The 25,782-nt window shown below is 50.7% G+C and overlaps 1 protein-coding gene across 2 annotated transcripts in view; it reads left to right on the top strand.

Annotated features, from left to right (window-relative positions):
* The window catches only part of PRDM15 (PR/SET domain 15), a 69,266-nt gene extending 51,660 nt beyond the window's left edge, over positions 1–17,606 (top strand). For both annotated transcript variants that reach the window (XM_024996507.2, XM_024996511.2), the window contains exons 15-24: positions 641–775; positions 1,458–1,621; positions 2,426–2,505; positions 2,815–2,934; positions 4,655–4,786; positions 6,099–6,182; positions 6,524–6,699; positions 10,792–10,872; positions 12,364–12,573; positions 14,165–17,606. In XM_024996507.2, coding sequence (XP_024852275.1) covers positions 641–775; positions 1,458–1,621; positions 2,426–2,505; positions 2,815–2,934; positions 4,655–4,786; positions 6,099–6,182; positions 6,524–6,699; positions 10,792–10,872; positions 12,364–12,573; positions 14,165–14,641 — 1,659 coding nt within the window. In that variant the 3' untranslated portion in view covers positions 14,642–17,606. The remainder of the gene's footprint in view (positions 1–640; positions 776–1,457; positions 1,622–2,425; positions 2,506–2,814; positions 2,935–4,654; positions 4,787–6,098; positions 6,183–6,523; positions 6,700–10,791; positions 10,873–12,363; positions 12,574–14,164) is intronic.
* The last annotated feature ends 8,176 nt before the right edge of the window (positions 17,607–25,782 follow it).

Here is a 25,782-nt window from a genome sequence, read left to right as displayed (position 1 = left end):
GGCCAGCCCTCTGGGTCCGAGGGATATTTTTGCTGCTCTCCAGGTGAGCTCTCTTGAGTGCTGCATTTCACGCCCACCTAAAGGGCTCACATTAAAAACCCTCCATATGGGGAGGGAGGAGGGTTCAGGATAGGGAACACATGCATACCTGTGGCGGATTCATTTTGATATTTGGCAAAACTAATACAATTATGTAAAGTATAAAAATAAAAAAAAACAAAAAAACCCTCCATGCTAGATACCTCCTGGGAGAAGACCAAGGATCAGGCCAGGGGCTTTTGCTTCCTTCCCTACCTTTGAGGAACCTGAGACGAGAGCTTGCCAGTGTGCAGGGTAGTGAGGATTCGGGTTCGCTCTCGGGGGAGAAGTGCTGATCCAGGAAAAAGGAAAGAGTGGTAGGTGCCCAAGTGAGGATGGAGAACACACCCTCCAGGCGTCGTCTGTCTCAGGGACTGTTCCTGAGAGCTCCAGCCCTGGCATGCAGAGTCATGTGAACACAAGCAGGACCTGATGGCACCATCGTCAGGGGGTGGGGTGTTCCAGGTGACCCGAGGACACAGTTTCTGCACCTAGTGTACAGGCCACCGGTTAATGCTTCTGCCAAGCACGTTAGAAGCAGAACATGGTGATTGTCTTGCAGGACATCGCGCTGATGGATGACCACCAGAGAGAGGAGTTTATTGGCAAGATTGGGATCTCCTCAGAAGAAAATGATGACCATTCAGACGAGAGTGCAGACTCAGAGCCTCACAAGTACAGCTGCAAAAGGTGTCAGGTAAGCGGACCACGGCTGCTGAGTGCATGGGGTAGCGGGGCTGCTGGCCCACAGAGGCTCAGGCTTGGGTGGGGCCCTCACAGAAGTCCTGGAGGGTGCCCCAGGGCTCGTCGCTTCTCCGGGATGATGGTTGTGGGTCTTATCACCATCGCAGGGACCACCGTCTCAGAACCAGTCTGGTCCACACGGTGCCTGTGTGGCTGACCAGCGTGGACCTGTGCGCCGGGGCTTCTCTCCTTGGCCGTGCCCTCGCACACAGCAGAGGGCCTTGCTTAGCAGCTGGGGGGGCAGGGGGAGGTTTCCATATTCAGCAATTGGTAGACCCTGTGGTTTCACAAAGTAGGTCCCTGTGTGCTGGGCACCCGCACCAGGCCCTGCACTTGTCAGGACCTTTGGGCGTGGGGGAAAGATGGGGTCAGTTGAGTGCAGAGGAGAGGAGTTCTAGAAGCTGCCTTGGGTGGGGGACGGGACCTGCTGTGAGAGTTACAGGAGGACCTGGGGTCCGCCTCTTAACGGCCCCCCTGCTTCATAGTTTTGCCGGGTACTGGCCCTGCACCTTAGAGTTCCTCTCTGCTGCGTGGAGGCGGGTTCTCCCCCTGCCCGGGGCGCCTGCGCGGAGGCGGCGCATCGTTAGCCGCGGGGATGGGCTGCGTGCGCAGGTGAACAGCGTGTGCGTCCGCAGCTCACCTTCGGCCGCGGGAAGGAGTACCTGAAGCACATCATGGAGGTGCACAAGGAGAAGGGCTACGGCTGCAGCATCTGCCACCGGCGCTTCGCCCTGAAGGCCACCTACCACGCCCACATGGTCATCCACCGCGAGAACCTGCCCGACCCCAACGTGCAGAAGTGAGGATCCCGGGACTCTAGGGTGGTGCGGAGAGAGGGCTGGCTTCCCGCAGAGGGGTGGTGAGCACGGAGCAACCTGTCTCCTTGGAGAGCCCTGGGCCGGCCTGGGGGATGCGCTGGCCTTGCTCCTTGCTTGGTCATCAGCTCGCACAGTCTCTGGGACCCACAGCAGTGGGCGGCATTGCAGACCTGCCTACATAGGACCAGAGACCCTTTTCCCCAGAGTAATTAGGTTTTGTGAACATCAGCTCCCCCATCTGGCTGCAGCCAGTAGTCAGTACTGCGTGTCTGGGTGAGTCAGGCTACAGCCTTGTTTAGAGCCGAGTCCTCCGCTGGGGCCGCGACCCGGAGGCCTGAACAACAGTGACATGTTATGTCGATGCTGAGGCTGAGCTCTGGGTCCCCCTGTGGCCATGGGAGAGTGTCAGCCCCAGCTCTCTCCTTGGCGCCAGGGTGTGTCTTCATGGCCTTCCCTCTGCGCGTGTCTCTGTGTCCCTGCTTGAAAGAACACCAGTTACTGGGTTAGGGCCCGTCCAGTGACCTCATCTTTAATTTGAGGACCTCTGCAGAGACCCCCCCCCCCATCTCCAGGCTCAGCCACGTTCTGAGGTGCAGAGTCAGGATGCCAGCATCTGAACTTCGAGGGGGACAACTCAGCCCAGATGGAGGCTAAGGTCTCGGGCCCCTTGTCACCCCCATAGCACCTTTTTTACCCCACTTTCTGATAAAGGCGCTTATGCAAGTGCACTCCGTGTGCCGGTCGGCCGAGGCTGTGTGCCGTCCTGAGCCTGTGTCTGCTTTCAGGTACATCCACCCCTGCGAGATCTGCGGGCGGATCTTCAACAGCATCGGGAACCTGGAGCGGCACAAACTAATCCACACAGGTAGCCGGGCCTGGGAGGATGCAGCGCTAGGCCCCTCTGCGTGCTTCCTGCCCTGGGGGGTCGTCATCATCTCCCGGCTGGTCCTTCTCCATCCATACTTGCTACTCCTCCCAACTCAGCCCCTCCTTGTCCAGTCCCCCTCTGGGTCCTTGCAGAGACCAAGGAAGGAGGGTTCAGTGGTCAGGGCTCCAGCTGCAAGGGGTGGGTTGGGTTGGGCCAGGGGATGTGCTTCTTCCGGGTGCTGCCCTCGTGCAGTGACCCTGGGTCAGGATTCCCTGCGGTGACAGCCTGCCCTGTGTTTGCTTGTAGGTGTGAAAAGTCATGCCTGTGAGCAGTGTGGGAAGTCCTTTGCCAGGAAGGACATGCTGAAGGAGCACATGCGTGTCCATGACAACATCCGGGAGTACCTGTGTGCAGAGTGTGGGAAAGGTGAGGGCAGGTGGGGGCCTGGCCGTCATCCAGAAGGGGCAGCAGGCCGAGTGGCTGGTGGGGGGCGTCGCCCAGACCTGAGTCATCTACCAGAAAAGAAGACCCAGAGTATTTAACCGTGGGTCAAAAAGAAAAGTCAGTCAAAGGCAGGGGATAAAACCGAGGCATAGGTAAGCTGTTTTAAGAGCAGGGAGACGGTGCAGCGTGGCTGTGTGATGTATAGAGCGCCCTCAGAATCACCGTGTGTGATGTACAGAGCGCCCTCAGAATCACCGTGTGTGATGTACAGAGTGCCCTCAGAATCACCGTGTGGTCTCAGTGGAGGTGCAGACCCCTCAGCTGCTTCCAGGGACCAGCTGTGTGTCGACGCTGACTTTCTGTGGCCGGTGATGACAATGACCTTTATTTTAATCAGGTGAAATTAGTTAAATGAACCTGTTAGTAAAATAGTTCATATCACTAAGTATAATCAGATAGAAAGAGATAATCTCAGTCCATGGTAAAATTTTAACCCATTTCTGTTTAAAAAGAAACCAAAACTGTGAGGAAGGCTTGGAGCTGTGGATCTTTGGTTCCAAGTGGCTGCCAGTGCTGTGTGTGTGGAAGAGTGGCAGGGCCACCCCCCTTCAGATACAGGACAAATCAAGTCTGTCTTGATTTAAAAGTTTGTCTTGATGCCGTTAGCATTTTTTAAAAATTTACTATTTCATGAAGTTTTTATTTTTCCTTGATTTTTAAAATTAAACAGGAAGGTATAAAGCAAACACAAATGTCCCATAATTCTACTCACTGGATCAACTGCTAATTAGCCTCATAAAATAAGATTACATGTAGAAGACTTAAAGAGTTAACCAGAGAAGAGCAGAAAGTGAGAAGTTCCTCACCCCGGGCAGCTCCAGTCCCCCTCCCCAGAGGCAAGAGTTTCTTGTCTGTTCTCCAGAGTAACCCTGTGCAACAGTGCAGATTGTTCTATTGAAAAGTAACACAAGAACCTAACCAAAAAATATTTATTTTTAAACAACACAAATGGTTATACAAAATAGTTTTTCCTGCCTCAGGCCTTAGTTACATGCTTCAAAAGCAGCATGTAAGTGTTGCACACGGACATTTCTAGAAGTTTCTACCCGTGTCTTAGCCCTGGCCATGCTGGGTGGAAGTCCACCCCCAGCCCCAGCCCCATCTTTGCCACAGCTCTTCCAGCCCCATTCCCACCGCTCTGGAGCTGTGGAGAGGTGGGGAGGGCTGGAGGGGACAGGTCTGGTGGGCCCTGCCCCCAGGTGGGCAGGGACAACCATACCTGAGTCCTGAGTGCTGCTCAGTGGGCCTGGCCGGATGGGGAGGGGTGTCCAGGGCAGGTACTGGGGCCTGTTCTCACATCTTGTATGGCATACCTTTCCTCAGGGTGGGCATGGGCGCTGTGGGTGGGCATGGGCACTTGGGGTGGAGTGGCGGTGGGGCATGGGCACTCGGGGTGAGTGGGGGTGGGGCATGGGCACTCGGGGGCGTGGGGGTGGGGCATGGGCACTCGGGGTGAGTGGGGGTGGGGCATGGGCACTCGGGGGCGTGGGGGCAGGGAAGGACATGGGGGTGGGGTAAGGCATGGACCCTCGGGGCGGGGGATGAGCGGGGTGTGGGGGGCAGGCGTGGGCACTGGGGGCAGGGTGTGGGGTGTGGCATGGGCGGCTCCCGAGGTGGGGCGCCAACCCGCCCTGTCCCGCAGGCATGAAGACCAAGCACGCGCTGCGCCACCACATGAAGCTGCACAAGGGCATCAAAGAGTACGAGTGCAGGGAGTGCCACCGCAAGTTCGCGCAGAAGGTCAACATGCTCAAGCACTATAAGCGGCACACAGGTGAGTCCGTGGTGCTCGGGTGCAGAGGCACCAGCCCGCTGGTGAGGAACAGCTCGAGCAGAGCCGCCGCTGCTCCGCAGGGTCTCTAGCTCCCAACAGGCCCCTGGCTCTCTGGTCGAGCTTTAGGAAACTGGATAAGTAATCGGTTTCCCAGAAGCTCCCCCATCCCTGCAACAAGCCCCCTGCGTCCCCCAAACACACAGGTCCTGGTTACCACCCTCGATGCCTTCAGTGCCCTTCCCTCCCACTCAGCCAGGAGAAACCATCGGACAAAGACCTGGCATGTGTGTGTGCATGATCGTCATGTCATCTGGACAGGAGACTGGACCCCTTAAGTGTCTATCAGCAGGGCAGAGGCTGAATTGTGTGTCCACCTTAAAGGACAGTGCTTCCTTCAAGTGATGAGATGTGCATGTTAACTTTCATCAACATTCACGAGCTCATTTCTTATAAACGGTTGTCTATGGGTAAACGTGTATATAAGACAGAATCAGATCGACAGCAGAATGAGAGACAGTCTTCCCAGGGTGGTGGAGCTGTGTGTGAAGTTAGCAGGAGCATCTGGTTGGTTCATATTCTCTCTGTAATGGACTTGAGTCTTGCTACTGCCTGGCCCAGCTGTGTGCCCACCTCTCTCACTGCCCCCAGGGCCGGCCAGGCCACCACACAGGTCTGCTTTGGGTCCCCCTGGAATGCCAGCCCCCAGGGCACTGGGCTTTCACAAAAGCATGCGGCTCTCCTTTTCCTGGGGGAGGCCATCCGTTTCTTGCTTCCCCTTTTCTGGGAAGCGCTCACCTCCTGGGACTGGGTCCTGCGCCTCCTTGGGGGTCTCACAACTCTCCACCCACTGGGGTGTAGTGGCCTCTGTTGCTCTTGCCTCCAGGAGCCACGTGAACATGGGATCCCGAGTACCAGGGGCCCAGCAAATACAGGACCAAGATAAGCAGGCTTGAAAGTCACTTGCCGTGCTTTACATTTAGGGCAAATGTTTATCTAAGAGGCAGAGGGCCCACCTTTTTTGTCAGCTTGGGGAATGCAACGGTCTGACGGCTTGATACTTCCATGTTGCAGGCGGGCAGGGTGACCACCCCAGCCCAAGTCACTGATCTGAACACTCAGACACCTGCAGTAGAATGGTTTTCAAGCCACAGTTTGCAGGTTGAATGGGGGAATGAAGGCTTACTGTCATCTCTGGGTAACTTAGCAGCCCCCACAGCCTTTACAAATACAGAAACGTGTCATGGACAAGACTGATGCTGTATACAGTTAAAACACTCGAGAAACGTGATGTTAAATGTGCCTTTTCCTGCAGGGATTAAAGATTTCATGTGCGAACTGTGCGGAAAAACATTCAGTGAGAGAAACACGATGGAGACACACAAGCTCATCCACACGGGTGAGCTGGGAGTGCCTGGGGACCATCCGGCCGGCTGCCATGGTTTCTGCTGGGGCCGTCTGGGTGTGCAGGGTGTGGAGAGCTTGGCTGTGAGGCTCTATGTGGACTTTTTCAGAATATCTGGCACTTTTGTGCCTTAATGAAGCCCCTTCCCCCCTAAAATTCAGCCACAAAACTTTCGAATATTCATGCTCGCATTTTCAGATGTTGATTGAAGCATTCCTGGGTGGGAGGGGGGTCTTTCCAAGGCCTGACCTCGGGGTGGGTGACTGGGTCCGCGACCTAGAGGCTGACCCCCTCACCACCCACGCTCATCTCTCCCTCCCCATGCGCCCGCGCAGTGGGCAAGCAGTGGACGTGCTCCGTGTGCGACAAGAAGTACGTCACCGAGTACATGCTGCAGAAGCACGTGCAGCTCACCCACGACAAGGTGGAGGCGCAGAGCTGCCAGCTGTGTGGGACTAAGGTGTCCACCAGGGCCTCCATGAGCAGACACATGCGGCGCAAGCACCCTGAGGTGAGCATGCGCCGGGCGGGGCTGCCCACTCTACATCCCCTCCCCCGTGCGAGCCCGGCACCTCTGTCCTCGGCCCGCTGACTTCCCCCGCTCCGAGATCCCACCACGCAGGGTCACCACCCCGGGATTCCTGGAGGCAGGGCCGGGGTCCGACGCTCCCCTCTGCCTGCGGGTAGGAGGCACCGAATGGATGAGTGAATAGAAGAGCCCCAAGTGGTCTTTTGCTGAAGTAATCAATTACTCCCTCCCTGGAATTATAGCAGGACAGGGGTGCTACCCTCCCTCTCCCCCATTCCTCCCTTTAGAGTAGCTAAAAAATGTGCAGAACCAGGGGCTCTGCATGGTGTTGGGGGCTGCTTAGAAAGTGGCCCTGAGGATTGAGATGGAGAAAGTGTACCCAGGAAGGTAGGTGGACCCTGACACCCAGAAGCCGGTGCTCAAGGCAGGTCCAGGGCATTGAATAAGTCATGCTGTTTGAAAAGACAGTAAACTGAAAACAAAACTAGAGGCTTTATAAGCACGAAAGCAGTGAAAATTTTGAACAAACGATTTGACTAAGTAAGCAACATAACAAGTAGAGTTTCTGGGGGTCAAGAGAACACGCAAAGGGAAAACTGAAAAATGGGTCAGTATAGTTAACAGACGGAGAAGGCAATGGCACCCTACTCCAGTACTCTTGCCTGGAAAATCCCATGGACGGAGGAGCCTGGGGTCGCTAAGGGTCGGACACGACTGAGTGACTTCACTTTCACTTTTCACTTTCATGCATTGGAGAAGGAAATGGCAACCCACTCTAGTGTTCTTGCCTGGAGAATCCCAGGGATGGGGGGCCTGGTGGGCTGCCGTCTATGGGGTCGCACAGAGTCGGACACGACTGAAGTGACTTAGCAGCAGCAGTTAACAAATACTGGCTGTTAATGGTAAAGATAGCACGCCTTCCACGAGAATAACAGAGAACCCACTGTGTCTGGGGAGAGGAGATTCACTAAAGGAAGTACATGTGGTTGAGACACGAGAGAAAGCCTTTAACAGTAGAAGGTGGCATGCTTCCTCCATGGAATTAGGGGAGGTTCTGGGATTCAGAATGACTGGGATTGCACCCAATTCCAGGACTGGAAGCTCAGAGGTTAAAGCATCTGCCTGCAGTGCGGGAGACCAGGGTTCGATCCCTGGGTTGGAAAGATCCTCTGGAGAAGGAAATGGCACCCCACTCCAGCACTCTTGCCTAGAAAATCCCATGGACAGAGGAGCCTGGTAGGCTACAGACCATGGGGTCGCAAAGAGTCGGACACAACTGAGCAACTTCACTTTCACTTTCCACGGCATGCACAGTTGCATGTCCTCCTGAGGGTAGTGTGACATCTCCCCAATGCTTTAATAAATGACTGCGTGGACCCCTGAGTGTCCAGTAAGAGGAATGCCGCTGTTAGTGGTAGCTCAGCGATGTGCGTGACTGTGATGTGTTTGCAGAGAGTTCTGCGTAAGATTGTGAATGCGCATTGTAAGAAAGCAGCATGCACCTTGCATAGACTACAGGTGTACCCACAGCATGTCGTTCACATTGTATATTTACAGATACTCACCTGTGTAATATAAACCATGTGAAACAAGAAAGGGGGAAGCATTGCACTGTGGTCTTCTGGCACCAAAGTTTTGGTTATTTCTTACCTTTATAGTTTTCTCTGTTTCAAAGAATCGCCTCTGATGAACATGGGTTACTTTTGCAATTATAAGAGCACCTTCTGCTTCATTTGGCTGATGAGTTCGTCTTTTTCTCCCATCACCTCGCCATGTCCTCCACAGCCCGTGCAGATCCATGACCCATGGACCCCAGGCTCTTTCCGCTTAGCATGAGGAACTGGGATTCCACCAGCTTTGCTCCCCTCACTCCAGCCTTTTTCGCCTAGTGGCCTGCTGGCGTCTCCACCTAGAGAAACAAAGTCGGGAGCAGGAGCCTGGTGTGTCAGCATCCATCCGGCTGCCCAGTGTCAGTGGGGCCCCCTCTAGGTGTTGGGGTCCAGGGCAGATGCTGCAGGCTCCCCCGGGGGCTCGTGGTGGGTGGGAGTGAGTGATTTCTCGGTACATGGGTGTCTGTAGCTCCGTGCACTAACGGTGTGCACGGTGGGTTTTGCCCATGGCATGTGTGATGTGTGCTGCTGGGTGCAGGGCCCTTGCGGACACGGAGCAGCTCAGCAGACATTTTCCTCTGGTTAATGATCACTTGCCTCATTGCTCCATCTGCATGGCCACCTCTTAGCACCTCTTGTCAAGCCCACCATGCTGGGCTGCAGAGTACTCTGGAGGGGCCCCCAGCAGGCTCGGGCTCCACTGTCGGGGCTCTCTTCTCACTCCCTTCTGTCTCAGGCACTTTCAGCCTCTCTCCCCTGGGCTGCTTTCCTTCGATCCTTTGATGTTTCTCTGTTGTTTCCTTCTGTGTGTTCAGACAAATAGTTAAGTGCCTGCAGGGATGAGCGCTGGTGACCAGCTGGACCGGGGGTGCCCCATCCTCTTGGACCTGATGGTCTAGGGTGGTAGATGGAAGGAGGGGAAGGATGCAGACACGTCACACAGAGGAGAGCAGAGGGAATGGGAGAAACGTCCCCAGACTGCAGGAGTGAGGCCGGGGAGGCTCTGCTGCAGTGAGGGCACCACGCGCGGCCAGGCTGTGCAGGGCGGGGGTGCTCTGCAGTGGTGCTGGGCGCAGACTCAGGCGTGGGGGTCTGGTGAAGGCTGGCCTGCATGTTAGGGTGTTAAGTATAAGCTGCTTTCACAAACTCAGGATCTTTAAGAATTCATGCTGTTCTGTGACTCCACTTATGGTCTTCCCTCTGCTTTGAATGAATGTTACATTGAGGAAGATTCAAACACAAAAAGTGCTTTTCACGTGTGGTCGAATCTCCTAACAGAGTAAAGTCGACAGGTGCTGCTGTGGTGGTTCTCTCTGGCTTCCGGATGGTGTGACTAGGACACTGATGATGTTGGTGATGGAGGTGGTGGTGGCAGTGATGGGGTGGTGATGGTGACAGAGGTGGAGGTGGTGTGGTGGGAGAGAACAGTCAGTGGCCTCCAGCTGCTCTGACTCAGCTTTGCAGCCTCAGTCACACTTGGGTTCTCACCACCATGTCAGCATTTCTATTGAAACACACATAACCGCCTCGCTGGCCGCCCTTTCAGAGAGTGCCCTGTCCTGGATGGTCTTGGATCCTAAGCCCAGAAATACAGTGGTCTGTCATCTTTCTTAAATAAGCCACACCCATGATATATAGCCTATAGTTTTGTTCTTAATTTAGTTTGGAACAAAAATGGAAAGATGCTTGCAAAGCCATTTGACTGCAGAGCCGTTTGGACAGACTGCCGTGCTTTCCCTGGTTGCATTTCGTTTTTCCACGGCCACCTCCGTCCCTCAGCGACTCCCCATCACAGCCTCCCCCCGAAGTGTCCTACGTGCTCTGTGCACCACCTGTGACTTGTTCAGTTAGGTGACCACAGTCACCTGTGTAGCCAGTGTCAGCGGGGTGTGGACCAGGTTTGCGGTGAGGGGGGAACCACGTAAAACTCGAGCGTGTGTTCCAGTGTAAGGGTCTGCCTCCTGCTGAGGACAGGCCGGTGTGGCTCCTGGGGGCTGCGGGTCGGGGGGCGCAGCTGGGAAATTAAGGTGTGTCACATGGACACGTCTCCCTCTTGGTAACTCGTTATAGGATGGGTTTGCTGTACTGTGTCTTATCCCGCTCCGCTCTTAGTGAGAGATACTGAGATTGAGTGAGGATGCACTTCCTCAGAGAGTGGACGGCGTGGACAGGAAGGGAAGCAGGGCCTCCACCGGGGCAGTAGATGGTGCGATGACGCACGGATGGCCGAGGGGACACCCCCGTGTGTGGGAACGCGGTGGACACTTGAGGAGAGGGGGCCTGGGAGGAGGGAAGGAGAGCCGGGCAGGACTCTGGATCCCAGGCTTCTGAGTGCTGAGCAGGGCCGGTGGGCACGTGGGGGCCTGTGAGGGAGACAGCCCAGCGGCCGTGTGTCTGGCCCCACTTTCCTGGGCTGGCCTTCAGGTGCCATGTCCTGGGCTCACGGCCCTGCGCCCACTCCTAGGTCCTGGCCGTGAGGATTGACGACCTGGACCACCTCCCGGAGACCACCACCATCGACGCCTCCTCCATCGGCATCGTCCAGGTGAGCGCGGAGCACGCGGGGCAGGGTGTCTCACCCGAGGAGCCCAGTAGGTGTCAGGAGCAGCCCTTGGGGCAACCCCTACGTGTCACACTCATTTCCCTCTCTTCTGTTAATTGGTCGTCACCCCAGGAGCCTTCTAGTTTCTGTGAACATTTTAGAATTTCAGTTTTCTGAAAACAGATGTGTGTCTTTTTAGAGAATAGATTGTTTATTAAGACTGAGTTCCCCCAGAGAAAACAGTAAAGCATGTGTGTGTGTGTGCATGCACATGCACGCACGTGCAGAGAGAACTAGATTTATTTTAAGGAGTTGGCTCACTTAGTTGTGGGTCTGGCAGGTCCAGAATCTGCCGGGAGGGCCGGAGGCTGGACACCCAAGAGGAGCTGATGCTGGAGGCAGAATTCCCTCGTCTTCTGGGAACTTTGTCGGTTCTCAGGGCCTTCACCTGATTGGTCCAGGCCCACCCACGTTCAGAAGGTGCTGTTTTACTCAGCACCTACTGGCTTCAGTGTTGATCACATCTGAAAAACACCTTCAGGACAGCATCTGGACTGGTGTTGGGCCACATGACTGGGCGCCCCAAACTAGCAAAGGGATGCTTTAGTTAACCATCACAAGTATCACCCAGAAGAGCAAAATAACCTTAAACAAATTATGTGAACTTTCAAAAGGAATTTGTAGTCAGTACCTTGATATAAAGGCTTTCTCTTATTTTGAAGGGAACATTTCGCGCTCAGTCACTTTAAAATCGCGTTTATCCCTCTCTGTTTTGCAGAGAGCAGAGCTTTGAGCCCAGTGCTCAGTGGCTGGGTTGCGCTAAACAGCCAGGCCTAAGACCCATGACCACGTCCGCCCCTGACATGGGCAGCCCCTCGTGGCCATGTCCTGACAGGCCTCCTCGGGGTCTGTCTGCCACTGGGTGAGGCCACACCTCATGGGATGGCACCGAGGACAGGACGGGTGGTGGGTGACCGAGGCGGAGAGCCTTGCGGGCCACCACTGCCCAGCGGCCTCTGTGATCCTGGGCTGGGCCAGCTGTGGGTCAGCAGGAGGGAAAGAAGTATGCCGGGCACCCATCTGTGGTCACCATTACTGCTGGGTCCTTATTTGCTATCCCTAAAAACCATGACCACACGGTTCTTGCAGTCAGACTCATCCTTGATCCAAGATTGTGTCTACAGTGAACCTGTGTCAGTCTGGGGCAGAGAGCCTGATGTGAAAGCCTTTGTAGCCTCAGGCAGAGCTCAACAGGGCTGAAACAAGGGCTCAAAACCTGTTTGCACAGATATTTCTATTTCAGCACCAAGTATGACTTCTATCCAACTTTCCTCACTTTAAAGAGAAGCAGCAGAGACCAGCGGGAACTTGCTGCCATCCCTAGATGTGCACATTAGCAGATGGGCCTGGTCACCTGGTGTCTGGAGATGGTGCCAGGCCGCCTCAGGGGCACGATGCACTGACCTGTCATTGTCTCACCTTCTGTTCGTGCAGCCTGAGCTGAGTCTGGAGCAGGAGGAGCTGGCCGAAGGGAAGCACGTGAAAGCCACCAGGAGAGCTCCCAAGAGGAAGCAGAAGCCGGAGGAGGAGGCCGGGGCCACGGGCCCTGAGGATGCCGCCTTCAGCGAGTTCTCGGAGAAGGAGGGCTCGTTCTCGGGCGGTGTCGGGGACGAGACGGACTCGGCCGTGCAGAGCATCCAGCAGGTGGCGCTTGTGCGGAGTCTGGCCCGGGTGTGGGGGGCCGGCCTGGTATCCTTCTCCCCATGGGGACTTGGACCCTGACTGCCGTCAGCCTGTGCCCCGTTTCCCAGTGCAGACCCAGAGGTCACCACCATCGTGGTGAAAAGCAGGCGTACCCCCACGGTTGGGAACTGGCTGGGACCAGTTGGGGGAGGTCCTCAGGGGCCTGAGTGTGCTGGTCAGGCGGGGGGACCCGACCCTGCACAGCAGGGCGTGTGTCCAGCCGCTGCTTTTAGCCAGAACTTCCCCTTTGCCGACCCTTCCCTGCTTGGGTTTCAGGGCCCTCAGCTCTCTGTCAGCGTGTGTTGGACGCCGCGCCTCTCTTGAGTGGCCCTGGTCATCCTGGTTGCAAGGGTTCCTGTGTTTCTCTGGCCTTTTGTCCCTCTTTGTGGGGAGAGCGGTGCTGTCTTTTTTGTTTATTAGTTCTTGGCCATGCACACGGGTTTGTTGTCCTTCTGAGCTTTGCAGTGTGTTAAAAGACAACGAAGAATATTCTCGTGATTGTTGTTGTTCAGTCGCTGAGTCATGTCTGATTCATTGCGACCTCATGGATGGCAGCATGACAAGCTTCCCTGTTCTTCACTGTCTCCCAGAGTTTGCTCAAACTCATGTTCCTTAAGTTGGTGATGCCATCCAACTATCTCATCCTCTGTCGTCCCCTTCTCCCCCTGCCCTCAGTCTTTCCCAGCATCAGGGTCTTTTCCGATGAGTCAGCTCTTCACATCAGATGGCTAAAATATTGAAGCTTCCGCTTTAGCCTCAGTCCTTCCAGTGACTAGTCAGGGTTGATTTCCTTTAGGATTGACTGGTTTGATCTTGCTGTCCAAGAGACTCTCAAGAGTTTTATCCAACACTGCAATTCAAAAGCATCAGTCCTTCAGCACTCACCCTTCTTTATGATCCAACTCTCACATCCATACATGACTACTGGAAAAACCACAGCTTTGACTAGATGGACCTTTGTTGGCAAAGTAATGTCTCTGCTTTTTAACACACTGTCTAGGTTTGTCATGGCTTTTCTTCCAAGGAGTAAGTGTCTTTTAATTTCGCCTTCTACAGTCACCATCCACAGTGATTTTGGAGCCCAAGAAAATAAAATCTGTCAGTGCTTCCACTTTTTCCCCATCTATTTGCCATGAATTGATGGGACCACATGCCATGATCTTAGTATTTTGAATGCTGAGTTTTAAGCCAGCTTTTTCACTCTCCTCTTTCACCCTCATCAAGAGGCTCTTGAGTTCCTCTTCACTTCAGCTTCTCTCGTGATTACTGTTCTCTGTTTTTTTCTCGACACTGAAATCATTTATTGCTCAGTTCCAACTGATGGTCTCAATGATCACATCTGTATCTCGTTTCTCTTTTTCCCTGGAATTCTTTTTCCAGGAAACTAGTGTGGTTTAGTCTTTCACCAGCACATCTCACCTCCTTCCTTTGGGCCGAACGTGAGATGATCCCTGCGTCACGGGGAATCCTCCACAAAGCACAGCACAGGAAGCTGCTCTTGTTCTTAATTCTTCAGAAACTAACGGTCTCGTGTCATGCGTGACTCTTCCAGGTGGTGGTGACCCTGGGCGACCCCAACGTGACCACCCCGTCCAGCTCCGTCGGCCTGACCAACATCACCGTGACCCCCATCACCACCACGGCCGGGACCCAGTTTACCAACCTCCAGCCAGTGGCCGTCGGGCACCTGACCACTCCAGAACGCCAGCTCCAGCTGGACAACTCCATCCTGACCGTGACCTTTGATACCGTCAGTGGCTCCGCCATGCTGCACAACCGCCAGAACGACCTCCAGATCCACCCGCAGCCGGAAGCCTCGAACCCACAATCTGTGGCCCACTTCATCAACCTGACCACCCTGGTCAACTCCATCACGCCCCTGGGGAGCCAGCTGGGCGAGCAGCACCCGCTCACCTGGCGGGCGGTGCCCCAGACGGATGGGCCGCCCCCACCGCCGCCGGCCCCCGCCCAGCAGGCCGCCCAGCCCTCAGTGCCGGCCGAGCAGCAGCCGCAGATGTACAGCTACTGAGGCAGCTTACAGAGAAACCAGGGAGAGAACCACAGATGGGGTTTGTTTTCACTTAAGATTTGTTGGCTGGATACCAAACAGAGAAAAGCAAACACATTATTGCAGTGTAAGAAAGGTTGACTTAGCTTTTGCAGAATTATCTCCAAATGCCCCCAGAACCATGGCAGTATGTCAGCTGAACTCAGAAGTGACCCTGGGCAGGCCAATTGTCCCCAGGAGCAGCCCCACGCATTCTCCCAGAGAAGGCAGGCCCCCAGGCTTCCCTCCCAGAGCTGGAGGGACTGGAGGTTTGCAAAAGGGAAGTGGTTTGTTTCCTTTTTCCCTTTAGGGCTGGGCTGCTGTGTTAAAATGTAGCAATGTGCTGGGTGGGAACAGAGTTTTCTCTGGGCTCCTGGACTTTGAACAGGTAGAAGTTCAAGTCACATTTATCTTTGAAATTCCAGTTGAGTCAAAGTCGTTGGCTGAAACCGTGTGGAAAGCTGCCCTGTGGGGAGATGCCCCTCCTCTGGCCTTCGCATTGGTCACAGGCAAGCGGTCACGTGAGGTCGCTCAGCAAGGCGTCCTAGTAATAGGGTTCCTGAATGGATTTTCAGTACGGTTCTTTTTTTAAACTTTATCTCGAGCGTATCTCGCGTTCGAAACTGTGGAGACCATGTTCTTCTGTTTTCCTTTGACACGCGACGTCGTTTGCACTGTAGGCCTATGTCCAGCTTACACAGCGGCCCCAACGCAGGGGTCGCTGTTACACGTGCATCAAAAGGGCCTCCCGCTGGCCCTTCTGGAGGCTCCCTGGAGCCGTCTCAGGACTCTGCCATCCAAATGTATTTATTGTGGCTGAGACTCGGCTAGAGTCCCCTGAACTGGAGAAACGGGGAAGAAATTCATGTCTTTTTTCTGTTTAAACTCTAATTCCAAAGGTTGATGTGTTTCAAGACCAGTTTTCTATAAAAATGTTGAGTGAACTTTGCTCCTTATGGGGAAAGGGGTAGGTTTTTTTCTGAAATACAGAGGTAGTGCTGTCCTGCCAAGTAGTATGAAAGCAGAAAAGGTCATTAGCTGAGTAATAGAAGCATCAGCGCCCCGAATGAATGAATGAATGTGCTGAGTGACAGCTCACACGTGTGCACCCATTTCAGGGGTGGTGGGTGAGGCTCAGGGCCACCGAGGTGGCGGCCAGCAGCCAGTCCTCTGGCTGTCCAGCCAGGGAGACAAAGAGGCAGGTGAAGAAGCTTGAGTGATGCCTTTGCCCTGTCCAGAATGAAAAGATAACGGTTGCTTTGCTTTGTCTTGATCACTCTTTGTGATCCTGTGTTAGTTGGGAGACCTTCAGTAAAGAGTAAATAAGTGAGACAGACTGACCTGATGCTGCCAGTGAGGCTGCGGGAGATCTGTCGCGCAAAGGGCAGCGTTCTCAGCACTTCGCGTAGTTCCAAGTCACAAGCTGTTGAGGAGAGGGCTAGGTTTTGATGTGTGCAATACAGGCCTTCGTGAACTGAGTTCATCACCCATGCAGCATGTGAAAGGGGGCTGCAGAATTCACCCTCCACACCCAGCTCGTCCCTAACTCCCAGCTTGCCCCTCTCCGTTGAATTTGTCGTGGGCGATTATTTGACTTTTAATTTATGATAATTATTTTTATGTTATTTATGTATATAATTAACTGCTTTATACATAATAGTTTCATCAAATGAACTTGGGCTAGGGGTGATATATTTTCTAAGCATTCTCTCTGTTCTCCAAATGTAAGTGGTCCAGGTGTCTGTGGAGTCATCAAGCACGCCAAGGTCCCTAAGGTATTTTTTTAAACATCACTGACCATTTCCTTTTGCACTTGCAGAAGATAAAGGACAAATGACCAAGGAAAAAAAAAACCCAGATGTGATTGAACACCCGCTATCATTTATCTTTTATTCCTCTTCCCTATGAAATAAAGGCCTTTAAAATCACAATTTTATTTTTTTAAGAAAAGTTGTTTTTGTGACTAGGATAAGAATGCATCGTGTGTTTTTAAAGAACCTAATTTAGGTTGTGTGGCCCCAGTGTACTTACCATCGTTCATTTCAATACACAGATGTGTAATAGTACTTCTTGTTACAATAAGCAAAAACTCGAAATAAAAATCAGATTTACTCCTGAGTTTTCTGTAGAAATATTTGTCCTAATAGGATCACTGTCTGAGGCAAAATAGATTTGTGCTGTCGTGAAACAGTTGCTTTGAGTTTCCATATAAAAAACTGGGGAGCAAAAAAAAACCTAGTCAGCCCAAAGAGCCATCAGCTCTAGAGTGCTGTGCACATTTATCCCTGTTTCCTGGTAGAAAGGATTTAGTGTTTTAATTGATCCCAGGTGCACAAGTGTAGGAGGAAAGGGGATGAAATCACTGCGGCCTCTGAGCTCTGTGAATCCCCGAATTCCGCTAAATCAGTAACCAGAAGATGCTGGGTCTAGGCCCGTGAAGTGTCGTCCACGCCACCAGCGCTGTGAGCCTTGCAGAGCTGGCCCCCGGGGTACACTGCCTGACATGGACTGTGAGGCAAGGACAGGAGGGCCCGCAGGGGTTGTGCTCCCATGCTGGGTGCTGCTCCACAGTGGTCATGTGACCAAGGGTGACCGCCTGGGAGGATTCCAGGCTCTGGAGGCAGATGTGTGGGCCTGACTGCCACGGCGCCAGAGCTCATGGCTCCCAACTCAGGGCTGTGTGAGTCACTTTCCTGTTGGGTTTTGAAAGGTGTCAAGGCTGAGAAGTCACACGTCCTTCAAATCCCATCAATTTGTTTGAAGACAAGATTTGCCAGGAGCTGTGTTTTTCCATGGCTCACGGTCTGCTCAGATCACTCGTCCTGAGTGGGGGACACACTTGGTATATTTTGAGAACAATTGTAATTCCTGTGTGGTTCACACCCTGTGAAATGTTTGGATTATTTTAAGTGACCCAAACGTTGAAAATAAACAAGATATTAAAATATTAGAAGCTTTCACAGGTTTTTTTTTTTTTTTAAGGAACAGAGCCAATTCCTGGTCAGAGAACTAACTTCCTGCATGTCTCACAGTGCAGCCATCAATTTTTTGAAAAAGCAAGTGGTAGTAGCAATTTTTGTAAAGCTTAAATGGAGATGTGTGTTAGTCACTTAGTCGTGTCCGACTCTTTGTGACCCCATGGACTGTAGCCTGCCAGGCTCCTCTGTCCATGGAGTTCTCTAGGCAAGAATACTGGAGTGGGTTGCCATTCTCTTCTCCAGGGGATCTTCCCCACCCAGGGATTAAAGCTGGGTCTCCTGCATTGCAGGCAGATTCTTAACAGTCTGAGCCACCAGGGTAAGCCCTTAAACAGAGAGAATCAGTCCAGTTCATTTGCTCAGTCATGTCTGATTCCTTGAGACCCCACGAACTGTAGCATGCTAGGCTTCCCTGTCCATCACCCACTCCCAGAGCTTGCTCAAACCCATATCCATCGAGTTGGTGGTACCACCCAACCATCTCATCCTCTGTCACCCCCTTCTCCTCCTGCCTTCAATCTTTCCCAGCATCAGGGTCTATTCCAGTGAGTTGGCTCTTCACATCAGGTGGCCAAAGTATTAGAGTTTCAGCATCAGTCCTTCCAGTGAATATTCAGGGTTGATTTCCTTTAAGATTGACTGGTTTTATCTCCTTGCCATTCAAGGGACTCTCAAGAGTCTTCTTCGGCACCACAGTTCAAACAGAGAGAATAGATCCAAAAAAGATGAGTAGCCAGAGAAGGGAGAACTTGACAAGCAAGGTGTTTCTTTGGGCAAGTGGTCTGGAACAATCCCTTAAATTGTATTGATCAAATTGTTCTGATTTGTTAGGAGTGGTCATTTTAAACTTAAAAAGCACCTGGTGTGCCATCAGACCTTCTAAGAATTTGAATTAGGAGAACCTTGTTTTAGATGCTTTGGTTCTGTCTTAGGAGACAGCTGATAGCAGCTAACCCTCCTGCCAGTGAGTGGGATTCACCTGCTCAGCATCCAGCAGGCCGTCAGCACATTCTTGTACGTCCAACAAATTCCAGTAGAAAGGGGAGACAGTTGCGCCTCTGGCTGTTTTCATCCAGCTTGAGCGCCTCTGCATCAGAAGTGCCCCGGTTCTGGAATGACAGCGAATGATCTGATTTGCGTGATGGTGGAAGCAACAGAATTGTCTGGCAGCCGCTCTAGGTTACCCACACAACCAGCTGACTGGGATCATCCCACCCACTAAGCCCCAGTGCCCCAGGATCTGAGGCTTTCCTCCCTCCCCATGGTCCCAGGTGCAGGCAGCTGGCATCCAGACAACACCAGAGGGTTGGCACCTGCCTGCAGACTGCCTTGAATCCAAGCCGTCTGCTCTTCCCCGTTAACAGGTGTGTCTGCCCACATTTGCTCCATAAGGAGGGAGACGGACCCAGTCTCTGTGGGAAGATGGCCCATCAATGGGACACAGACCTACCTGAGTCTTTGCAGGGAGCCTGGCGTAGCACACCTCCCTGGAAGAGCAAGGATGCAGGACCCAGGACTCAGTACCCAGTGATCCCTGTCTGTTCCACTTGGGACTTTCAACTCTTCCTGGGCGCTAGGGCGTCATGCCCTTGCACGACCATCTGGAGCTTGCCTCCTACCCCAGAAATTCTCTCTTCCAAGTTTTAGCCATGAAACAGGGTAGCAAGATCATCAAGGAAAGACAGGGAGTGGGCGCTGCATTGCAGGAGCCGTTTTAGAAGTCCTCAGGTGTCACTGTCTGCTTTTCCTAGACGATCTAGGGTTGGGGTGGGGGGCTGGCTGCAGTTGGGAAAAGGGTGCTGTGTGGCTCCTGCATCGCCATCTTCTGTTCCCGGGAAGTCCACCGACTCATCTCCACCTGGATGTCCCTGAGGGTTGTCAGGCTTGCACGTCTGACCCTGGAATCCATGACCCCCAGCCCCAAACCTGGCGCCTCCCCTCCACTGTCACCTCTCACAGCCGATAGCCTAGCCTTCCACCTACTCACACAGGCAAGAACCCAGAGCCGCATTTAGACCCCCAGTGCCTTTGGATCTGTCTGGGTGTCACCATCTCCGTGACTGTCTCCCTCCAAATTTCCAGTGGACAACCCTGTGGGGCCAGTCAGCCCCCCTCGTTCCCCTGTTCCACAGGGCGGCCTCAGTGGCCCTTGTGGGGGTGTTGCTCTATGGTCACCCACGCATCAATGCTAGTATCCTCCAACAGACTCTGTCTCTGGACACACCCTGATCATTTCTGTGGCCTCGAGGCTGCAGTGGCTGTCCTGCCTCCCTCTCCCACCCCCTCCCAAGGTCTCCACCCACCTAGCTCCCAACCCTCACTTGGTTAAATGTACTTGTCCTTCAGATCTCGCCTCAAACTCCACCTCAGAGACACCTCTTGGAGTCACCCTCATATCACATCTGAAAGCAAGCACAACACCGATCCGGTTGGCAATTACACTATTTACTCATTATATGACTTTGTTCATATTTGAGCTTCCCTGCTGTTCAGTAAGCTCCAAAAGCGTGTGTGTGCTCAGTTGCTCAGTTGAGACTGCTTTTTCTCATCATTTTTCCTCTGAGCCACCCCCAGCCCCATGCAGTAAGCCTGACCCACACTAGAGATTAATAGGCAAGTATTTTTCCTAAGCATCGAGGGAGACAACATACTTCCTTGAGCACCAAAGCTTTGAAGCACTAACCCCCCAAAACAGAAATTTATTAAATCTAGTTGGAGTTATCACTTGAAACTTCCGAGTCTTTGAGAGACTTGGAAATCCTAGTCTCCAATGACTCAATCTTATTGATGAGATGATTATTTCTTCAACTTTGTTTTATTAAGATAGTCTATCTCTGTCATAGATAGATTTATTTGTGTCATATCTTAGATTCCACATATAAGCAATACCGTATGATACTTGCCCTTCTCTTTCTGACTGCCTTTGTTTAGTATGATAATCTCCAGGTCCACCCACATTTCTGCAAATGGCATTATTTCATTTTTCTAAGGCTGATACCCATCTGTATGTATGTAGCACATCTTCTCAATCCATTCATCTGTCAATGGTTCCGTGCTTGCTTTTGTGTCTTGGCTACTGTGAATAGCGCTGCTATGAATTGGGGTGATGTATCTTTTCAAATTCTAGTTTTGTCTGGATAAATGCCCAAGAATGGGATTGCCGGATCATATGGCAACTTCATTTTTAGTTTTTTGAGGACCCTCCATACTATGTTTTTCCCTTTTTAACTGCAAAGGCAACAATAAAAAAAGTTAAATGACTTTACTGGCTCCCTTCCGACAGTTTGTCAGACAGGGCTCAGCTTTCCCACTCAGGCTGTAATTACCCCCCACCCCTACCCCACACCTGTCTTCAGGTGGAGTCACAGCCTCAATATTTTAACTGCTTAGTCACCAGCCACAGTCAGACTTGTGACGCTGCAGAGCTTACCGTCACCTCTGGCTTGCCGTGTGAATCACTGTGAGAACTTCCCTGGCTCTGGTGACTCACACCCAGCAGAGTGGCTTTTCCTCAGCTTGCTACAACTCAGATTTTAATAGCCCTGAGCTGCTGCTTGGCACCAGTATTTCAAACCAAGAATAGAAACACAACTGAACTCCCCCAGCGTTTATTTTACTGCTAATGAGGCGAGTGGAGTTGTTTCTGTGCAAAAAAAGACCCTTGTGTCCGATAATTGAGGGTATGCCCCCTTGTTCTGTTTGTGGTGAAGATCAAGAAGAGCCAATCATAGGTTTTTGTCTAATAACCTTACACTTCTTAAACCCACAAACTAACTCCACAACCTGCCCTAGCTCTTCAGACTTTTGTTCTTGATGTTTTCTCCTCTTCGATTTACCCTTGAACCTTGAAGGGTTCCAGTTTTTTTTTTTAATTAAAATATAGTTGATTTACAATATGTTGATTACTGCTATACAGAAAGTGATTCAGTTATAAATATATATATATACACATTTTTTAAGTTATTCTTTTCTATTATGATTTATCACAGGATACTGAATATAGCTCTCTGTGCTGTACAGTGGGGCCTTGTTGTTGTCCCTCGTGTTTATAAAGCTTGCATCTGCTAACCTCAACCTCCCCCTCCAACCTTTGCCCGACCTCCTGCCCTTTGGCAACCACCAGTCTGTTCCCCGTGATTCTGTTTCATAGGCAGGTTTATTTGTGTCATAATTTAGGTTCCGCATATGAATGGTACGATCTGATATTCGTATTTCTCTTCCTGACTTAATTTCACTTAATGGATAATCTCGAGATCCATCCATGTTGCTACAAATGGCGTCATTTGGTTCTTTCTTATGACTGAGTAATGCTCCATGGGCTTCCCTGATGGCTCAGGGGTTAAAGCGTCTGTCTGGAATGCAGGAGACCTGGGTTCGATCCCTGAGTCGGGAAGATCCCCTGGAGAAGGAAATGGCAACCCACTCCAGTACTCTTGCTTGAAGAATCCCATGGGGTTGGATCCTGGTGGGCTACAGTCCATAGGGTCGCAAAGAGTCGGACATGACTGAGCGACTTCACTCACTTCACTAATGCTTCATGGTATATATACTATATACACCACATCTTCTTTACCCATTCATCTGTCGATAGACATTTAGGTTGCTTCCACGTCTGGGCTATTGTGAATAGCATTGCTGTGAAAATAGGGAAGTATGTATCTTTTGGGATTAGTTTCGTCTGGATACGCCCGGGAGTGGAAATGCAGGATCATATGGTAACTCTATTTCTAGTTTTTTAAGGAACCTCCATGCTATTCACCATAATGGTTGCACCAACTTACATTCTCACCAACATTGTAGGAGGGTTCCCTTTTCTACACACTCTCTCCAGGATTTATTGTTTGTAGACTTCTTCATGATGGCCATTCTGACTGATGTGAGGTGATATTTCCACGTAGTTCTGATTTACATTTTTCTAATAATTAGGCATGTTGAGCATCTTTTCATGTGCTTATTGGCCATCTGTATGTCTCCTTTGGAGAAATGTCTGTTTAGGTCTTCTGCCTATTTTTGATTAGTTTTTTTTTTTTTGATGTTGAGTTGTATGAACTATTTGTGTATTTTGGAAATTAAGCCCTTTTTGGTCACATAGTTTGCAAATATTTTCTCCTAGTCTGTGGGTTGTCTTTTCATTTTGCTTATGGTTTACTTTGCTGTACAAAAGCTTGTAAGTTTGAAGGGGTCCCATTTGTTTATTTTTGTTTTATCTCTATTGTTTTGTGAGACTGACTTAAGAAAACATTGGTACAATTTATGTCAGAGAATGTTTTGCCTATATTCTCTTCAAGGGTTCCAAATACTTTTGACTGTAAACCCAAGTATTATTTTGCATATTCTAGTTAAGGGTCTTCCTGACAAGGGCTGTATCTAGTGAATTAACAATTCTGAATCGTTTTACTTCAATTAAACCTGACTTAAGTACTCAGCAGGAAAGAATCGCCTGCCAATTCAGGAGATGCAAGAGATGCAGTTTCCATCCCTGGGTCAGGAAGATCCCCTGGAGAATGAAATGGCAGCCCACTCCACTGTTCTTGCCCGGGAAATCCCATGGATGGAGAAGCTTGGCTGGCTACAGTCCAGGGGGTCACAAAGAGTCGGACACGACTGAGCAACTAAACAACAGCAAAGTACAGTTAGTTTGTAGAATTGATTGACTGTTGTTCTGTCTTTGGTGATAGAATTTGCAGGACATTCCTGAGATGATAGCCTTTTTAAAATCCTCACTTTCCTCGGGGGTTGAAACCATGATGAGTCTGGACCACTTTTCTGTGACCTGAAGAAGTAAAACTGAACACACTGACCCTCCCTGGGGGCTTGAGTCCAGCTCAGGTGATGAAGAGTAACTGTCGGGAGAGCCCAGCTGGTCTTGGAAAGGTCTTGTACAAAGAATGTTGCTCAAAAATAGATCCCTTAACAACATTGTAGTAAGATAAAATAAGAAATAGAGTCCTTGCATGATTCTTAATAAAAAGGACAATGATAAAGCCAAGCAGAAATCTACCTGTTGCTCTATTTGTGCGTGGACATCAAGCTTATGCTCATTTTTGTGCAATCTGATTTTCATTTCTTGAACAGAAGCAGTTCATTATTGTGCATTTCTGTGGCTTTGCTTTCTGTAATCTCTCTCTTTTTTTTTTTTTTTGCCACACCCCATGGCACGTGGGATCCTTGTACCCAAACCAGGGATTGAGTCCAGGCCCCCTGCATTGGAAGCATCAAGTCTTAACCACTAGACTGCTAGGGAAGTCCTCTGTGGTTTCGTTTTCATCCAAACATGTACTCCATATAAACTTTGAACTTAATTTCTTTAGACCGAGGTGTGCAGCATTCAGGTTTGAACCCATGGACCCTGCAGAGGAAGTATATAGTCTTATCCACTGGGCCACCAGGAAAGTCCCTGAACCTAATTTCATTGATGATCTATTTTTCAGTTTTTCAGGGGAATTTAGATTTTTAATGTACCCCTCATCCCCTAAGCATTGTAGTTACATCTGGATGTACTTCTGAATCATGTCTTAAACTGGGCTAGCCCACATTGAGGGCTGGCGTGCCCCTCGGCTACACACTTTTCCTAGTCTCGTTCTTTGAAAGAGAGCGTACTAGTGGTGAAAATCCAGTTCCTTATGTCCCATCTTGACTAGACAGGGAATAAAGCTTTCAGGATCTGTAACTTGAATCACATTACTTTGTATGTGTGCTTTGTAATTGTCTTCCTTTTCAAGTGGATGTAAGTAGAGCGCTCCCCTAGACAATGGCTGAAAATACTGCTTAAGTTAATCATCTCCCTTTCAGTTTTAGAATGCCTTGCAAAAACTAATGTTACTTTTATCACATGACCCAGCTGAAGGAGATCTCTTTATAACCTTCAAGGACATACCTTTAAGGCAGGGACCCAGGAGAACAGGAGGCACCAACCCAGCGGGCACTCAGAACACACCCTCAGGAGGAAGTTCTGGCTTGTCCTGCTCGTCCAGGAATGTTCTCCCCAAATGTAAACTTTTGATCTTGTGAAATCACAGGTTCCAGAAGACAGTAAGTCCATGGCTGTTTTTTTGATGACAAAGTAAATATTCTTGCCAAATATTTTATTTTCCAAAAGTCAGATTCAATCCAGAGGTTAAAAATATGATGTTTTGAAGGTTTTGGAATCATAGTTACATGCTTTTTAAAAATTAATTATTTAATTTTTTTATTTGGCTGCACTGGGTCTTAGTTGCAGCAAGTGGGAATCTTCGATCTTTGTTTCAGCATGTAAACCCTTAGATGTGGCATGTGGGATCTAGTTCCCTGAACAGGAGTCGAACTTGGGTCTCCTGAATTCAGAGCATGGAGTCATAGCCAGTGGACCACCAGGGAAGCCCCTACAGTACTATGCCTTAACTTGACACTTCCTTTTGAATCTGAAGTAAAGGAGACTGTGTACATATGATACACAACTCTTCTGGACAGCTGGAGAGACAGTTCCTCAGTTGATCAGTGCAGTTCAGTAGGTCTTTAACAACTTCTTTTAGAGTTAAACTGAATTGACAAGACACTGACATCAGCTTCGCCGTGTCATTATTGTACAAGGAAGTTGTAGGCTATGGTCAGTAATGGTAATATCAGATGAGCTCAGGGTCCAGGCAAACGCCTACACAGGGAAAATTTGTAACACTGGCTTCCTCTTACCTGTCACTGTGAACACACTGTGTGAGACTCTGTACAAGGGCTTTCTTCAAGTTCATTTTATGTGTGTGTATGTATTTTATTTACTTGTCTGTGCCAGGTCTGAGTTGTGGCATGCGGAGTCTTCTAGATGTGGCATGTGGAATCCACTTCCCTGAACAAGGATTGAACCCCCAGCTCCCTGTGTTGAAAGAGTGGAGTTTTGGCCAACGAACCACCAGGGAAGTGCCTCAGGTTCATTATATTTAGATTTGAAGTTCTTTTAAGAAAGGTTTAGAAAGTGCATCACTTATTGTTAAGACGGGAAAATGAAAGTTTAGAAATTGGAGGTTTTGGAAAGGTTTAGAATTTTTTTTTAAAGAGAATGGCATATTTTTCTGTGGTTATTGTTCTTCATTCATTTAAAAAAAGAGAGAGACTTTTTTTGCAATCTAATGCATTTGCTTTTGGAGGTCATCTAATTGTAGCTTCAGCCTATCT

The sequence above is a fragment of the Bos taurus genome, chromosome 1 (assembly GCF_002263795.3).
Source record: "Bos taurus isolate L1 Dominette 01449 registration number 42190680 breed Hereford chromosome 1, ARS-UCD2.0, whole genome shotgun sequence".
NCBI lineage: Eukaryota > Metazoa > Chordata > Mammalia > Artiodactyla > Bovidae > Bos > Bos taurus.
Note: the sequence above shows the minus strand (reverse complement) of the source record. Positions and strands in the feature narration are given on the sequence as shown.